The 5,270-nt window shown below is 37.6% G+C and overlaps 1 protein-coding gene across 1 annotated transcript in view; it reads left to right on the top strand.

The window, feature by feature from the left end:
* The first annotated feature begins 3,233 nt into the window (after positions 1–3,233).
* Positions 3,234–5,270, top strand: part of LOC125225835 (C3 and PZP-like alpha-2-macroglobulin domain-containing protein 8) — a 30,612-nt gene continuing 28,575 nt past the window's right edge. Inside the window, exon 1 of the mRNA XM_048129693.1 lies at positions 3,234–3,311. Within this exon, the coding sequence (XP_047985650.1) occupies positions 3,296–3,311 (16 nt within the window). The 5' untranslated portion in view covers positions 3,234–3,295. The remainder of the gene's footprint in view (positions 3,312–5,270) is intronic.

Genomic DNA, 5,270 nt, shown 5'->3' with positions numbered 1-5,270 from the left:
TTAATTTTTTCCAGGTATCCTCAAACTTTATAAACAATTAAATATGCCGTCGTACTCAGTTGCCCTCACTAAAGAAGATTAAAAAAAAATTGTAACGTGCGTACCGAGCTGCTGGGTTGTAAAGGATCGGGGATCATATTATTATGGTCTTCTATAGAGCAACTAGTATTTTGCGGCATTTCACAATTGACACTTGTTGAAGTAGTCTTCATTAATATTAGGTACTATCAACATTCATTTCAGCGATCTGTACTTCTTTTGTCAAGATTTTTGTATAGATAAGTGTCTACAAATTTGTAATGTTAAAGAGACATAAATAAAACGTAGTAGAGTAAATAATGTGTTTTTTTTGTAACCTAAACAAAATACTTGTAGATACGAGTGCGGAAAAGAGGAAAATCGATACGAGTAGCGATAAATTAATACACGAACGAAGGGAGTGTTTTAAATCGACACGAGTTGTGAATGTCCTTTTCGCACGTGTATCGTACGACGATTTTCAGTACCTAAATCTAAGCTAAGAGTTTCGACCAGACAAGAAATGAATCATTGCTTGATTTGCTCGCACTACTACGTTAAAAAAACCGGCCAAGTGCGAGTCGGGCTCGCGCACAAAGGGTTCCGTAGCAGCAAACCAAAATTACAGTTAAATCAACCTATCTCAAAAACTATAAGAGATACTTTGATCAAACCAAAAATCGTTGAAAGAGTTAATTAGCATGCATCACCTCTATTTTTTTTAGAATTTTATACCCCGTAGTTATAAAAATAGAGGGGGGACATACTTTTTACGACTTTGAGAGCTGATATCTCAAAAACCGTTCACTTTAAGAAAAATGTTTTTAGAAAACTTTATATCATTTTAAAAGACCTTTCCATTGATACCCCACACGGGTATGTACATCGAAAAAAAAATTTTCATCCCTCAGTTACATGTATGGGGGCCCCACCCCCAATTCTTTTTTACTATTTAGTGTCATAATTTTGTAGCGGTTCATACAACACATATTCCCATCAAATTTCATCACTGTAGTACTTATAGTTTCCGAGTAAATCGGCTGTGACAGACGGACAGACGGACAGACGGACAGACGGACAGACGGACAGACGGACATGACGAAACTATAAGGGTTCCGTTTTTGCCATTTTGGCTACGGAACCCTAAAAAGCAGCATCTGTACTGAAAAAAACTATCATTGCGCAATAGAAATTAGATTAATATCACAGTAAACACTCTATTTCATTTGATTCCTACTTTTATTGTGTAAAGCAACACTACACTTCATTTTTAACCCCTGACGCAAAAACGAAGGGGTGTTATAAGTTTGACGTGTCTGTCTGTCTGTCTGTCCGTCTGTCTATCTGTCTGTCTGTCTGTTTGTCTGTCTGTGTGTGTGTCTGTCTATGGCATCGTAGCTCCCGAACGGATGAACCGTTTTTGATTTAGTTTTTTTGTCTGAAAGCTGAGTTAGTCGGGAGTGTTCTTAGCCATGTTTCATGAAAATCGGTCAACTATGTCGCGGTCGGGGGTTTTTTCAAAATTTTAATTTTTATCAATAAGAATTAAAAATTATATATTTAATATATTAAATAACTATAAAGTGCTTATCTATTTGTATTATCATTTTGCACTTTTCTTAACTTTCCCACATTTCTATAAAATGTCGAAGAGTGCTTAAATGGTCGTCGTCGTTTATTATTATTTAATTCGCTCATATTTAAATGATTCAAAGCAACCAGTCCACAACTTCACAAGACAGTTTGAGAAACCTTCGTATTTCAGATTGTCATTTGCGGATACAGTGGTTTAGGAGCAGTTCGGTAATCAGACCTACACATGTGTGTACAAATTCAGTCAATGTCACTGTCAGAAACCGTTCTGACAGTGACAATGACAGCCACAAATTCGTCCACATGTTGTTACCGTTATGTGTGCAAACGTCGACTAATAAAGTGTCGTTAAAAGTCATTCTGACAGTGACATTGACAGCCACAAATTCGTACACATTTTGTTACCGTAACGAGTGCACACGACGACTACATTTTGTTATTGTATCAATACGGTCGCATTGTTTGCACGACGTTACCACGCGTTATGTCACATTTGACAGTTAGTTACTGATTTGAAGATTTTGCGACTGAAATGGTTGTATGGGCATGCATGCGCAAGTTATAAAACGGAAAATGTAAACACTGCTCTCAAACAGTTACTTACTATAGTTTTATATGTAAAGTATTCTAAGACCTTTTACCTGTTAGAATGCAGTGGGTGTACTTGTATCGATCGAAAATCCTTTCAGATTTGTTTTGTTTTGATTGCTATTAAGTTGGCTAATTACATAGGCCAAGAGGCAGAGGTCGCATCTTCCGTCGCAAATCGTGACTCAGAACTCCAATAAATTAAACCAATGAGCAATTACATACGTGACTAATATTATTCAGTCTATTTTAGGTACCTACAATATGAAGAATGCAACTTAATATATCCGTGACCTAACACAAATGTTATCTTTTCTTGTCAAGGAAAATAACGCCTCATGACATGACATAGGTAATTAATACGCGGGCAAGATCTAAATAACCAACAACTCAACTCTTAAATATTATGTATAAGAAAATGCCTACCTAATTACTGGTTCTAAAAAATGGTCTTCACTTCTACGAGTGGATAATTATGATGTTTGGTAACTTTAGTAACATTGCCATTTTTCTGAGATAATAATGCGATCCACCCATAACAGGCATACTTTATGAACGTACTAACTATCTAGCTATGTCATACACAATGTGTAACACAATAAGGACATAGGTGGAGCCATCTACCTTGGCCTTGTTAACTGATGAAGGTCAAACATGTTTGAGTCTGTTAAAATAAACATACAATCTATTAATAATAGCTTAAGCTTAGGTATACTTTCCTCTTAATATTTTATGTAGGTACCTAGCCAAAGTAGATACTTGAAATGAAAATATATGCCGATTTACCTACTTAATTAGGATAAAAACAATTTAACTTTGTCAATGACGAGCTACTTACGAGTTCAATAAAAAAATACCGGCTTTACCTACCAAAGGTAACAAGTTGATCTCGCTATGCATTAAAGAGTGAGCTCAAGGACAGTATGTTTTTACTTTGTTTTTGTTTAACGTGGAGCATGACATCATCTGAAGTTACGTGGACGCCGGCGTCTCGGTCGCGGCTGGACGCCGCTGCGGCCCCGCCACCCGCCAGTCAGTTTTGAAATAGCACTCGCGACGCACCAACGTTCGTGCGTTTCAACTTATACAGATCAACATGTCTAACATTATGGGTGAGTACTTTTACCAGATGCAACCTTTCATTTAACAATTAGATCAAAAGTTTATTTACCATTTTATATAATTAGGTACCTATACTATTTTTTTGTGTCCAAAAATTGTTGTTTACATAGTGTGACAGATAGTTGTTTAGGTAAATTGACGCCGAATGATATTGTACGATTCTATAGATTTAGCCCGGTAGCATCGCTTGTGTTTTTCATTAAATTATGATTGAAGCCGGCACCGCAAATAACAACCGGCTTCAAGGCCAGGCTCCGGGCGTGGTTTGCGGCACACTAAATTCGTGGAATCAATACAATTAGATTTGTTACCTAGCCCGATCTAGAATCTAGAAAATCTTTTTTTTCTAGGACATTTATTTATATTAGGTAGTCCAAGGAACCAGTCTCAAGCATTAATGAGCAATGTTTTGAAATAGCTCCCACACACTTCAAATTTCGATTATCGTTAAAATTAGGAGTTGCTCCCACCAGTGTCTGCTTAAGTATTCCGAAATGATAGATTCATAGATTGTTTGTATTAGTCGGTCGATCCATACGATACGACGTTGTACTTATAATGAATTGTTCATTATACATGCTCAGTATATAATTAAATTGCCGTACAAAAAACCTAGCAAAATGTAAATAGTATTTGCTGGACCGTGTGTGGGACGCTGCGCTTCGCAAAGTATTTTCAGTCGTCACGTAAATATTTCGCATTCCGCATGTCAGCTAAAAAAAATACGCTCAATTAGCCGGTTTTTATCCACGCTCCGCAACATTGTTGATACCTATAGACACACTTTACAAGTTGATAGCAAGATGAGATCACCAACGACCTATTCGCTCGTTATTGACGATTGTCGGAGGCTGGGATGACATCGGTTTGCGCCTAGCTCAATTTACCAACGTGGTTGAGGAATTGACTGTAAATAGATCCGCCCCTTTATTTTCTCATGGTTCCTTTAATGCGTCCTGCCGCGGTAGTTACTTGAACCGCGGCTTGTACGATTTATTCACCTACCTACCTGATTGAGACAAAACCGTAGGTACTTATGATGTCACCGATGACACACAGAGAAGTCAGAAAATAATTAAAATCTTTAATTATACATATAATGACGTTCATTCCATCGAACAGTGTTATTTTAATACTATTTTTACCGAGTGGGTAGATATTTGCATACCAGTGCAATAATATTAAGACAATAACATTAGCGTTGAGAATTTTGTTCCTCTGCTAATGTAGAGGTCAAATATAATTGCTCGTATGGCGTCATCCATATATTACGTCACAGTGTAAGGGGGAGGGGGGGGGGCATACTAAATGTGACAAGCCCTGTTAAAGGGATACAAAAAAGCGTGACATAGGGGGGGGGTGGGTCCAAAAACCTGAAATTTGGTGTGACGTAATATGTGGATGATCCCTATTAACCATGCATCGCATCAGTAATGTCCTAAGTAGGTACCTAAATATGCCGTCATCTGAACTTTTAAACCAACCCTGTTCTTAAGAAAACTTCTACAAACATTCCAAATTCCAAATGGCACCTAGTATATCTAGACCCAGCACCTTCGTTACGCTTATCGATTGCTCCATATTTCGTACAAGCACCCTGATACGACGCCGAGATTTTATTGGATGACATCATCGTCTGACCTCTCACGCGACTAAACGACCACCTAGCCGTTCTCGCTTAAGGAATACTTATTGCCGAATTATTTAAACATAGGTATTTTACATTTATAATTAGTCAGCACGGAAAATCAATAAAACTGTTTACTTATAAAGCTCAAGTTTGAATGCGTATGGAGCCACTCGCCCGCATACCATACTGTATAAATAACTATTAGGTACATGGCCACTTACTAAATTTAGAATTCTGTTGCCGAGCCGATCGGGCCCTGAATGGCAGCGAATATCCAAATAAGAGAGAAAAGTCAGCATGCCTACGCTTCTAGAATATC

The sequence above is a fragment of the Leguminivora glycinivorella genome, chromosome 4 (assembly GCF_023078275.1).
Source record: "Leguminivora glycinivorella isolate SPB_JAAS2020 chromosome 4, LegGlyc_1.1, whole genome shotgun sequence".
NCBI lineage: Eukaryota > Metazoa > Arthropoda > Insecta > Lepidoptera > Tortricidae > Leguminivora > Leguminivora glycinivorella.
This window is presented reverse-complemented; position numbering and strand designations above follow the sequence as displayed.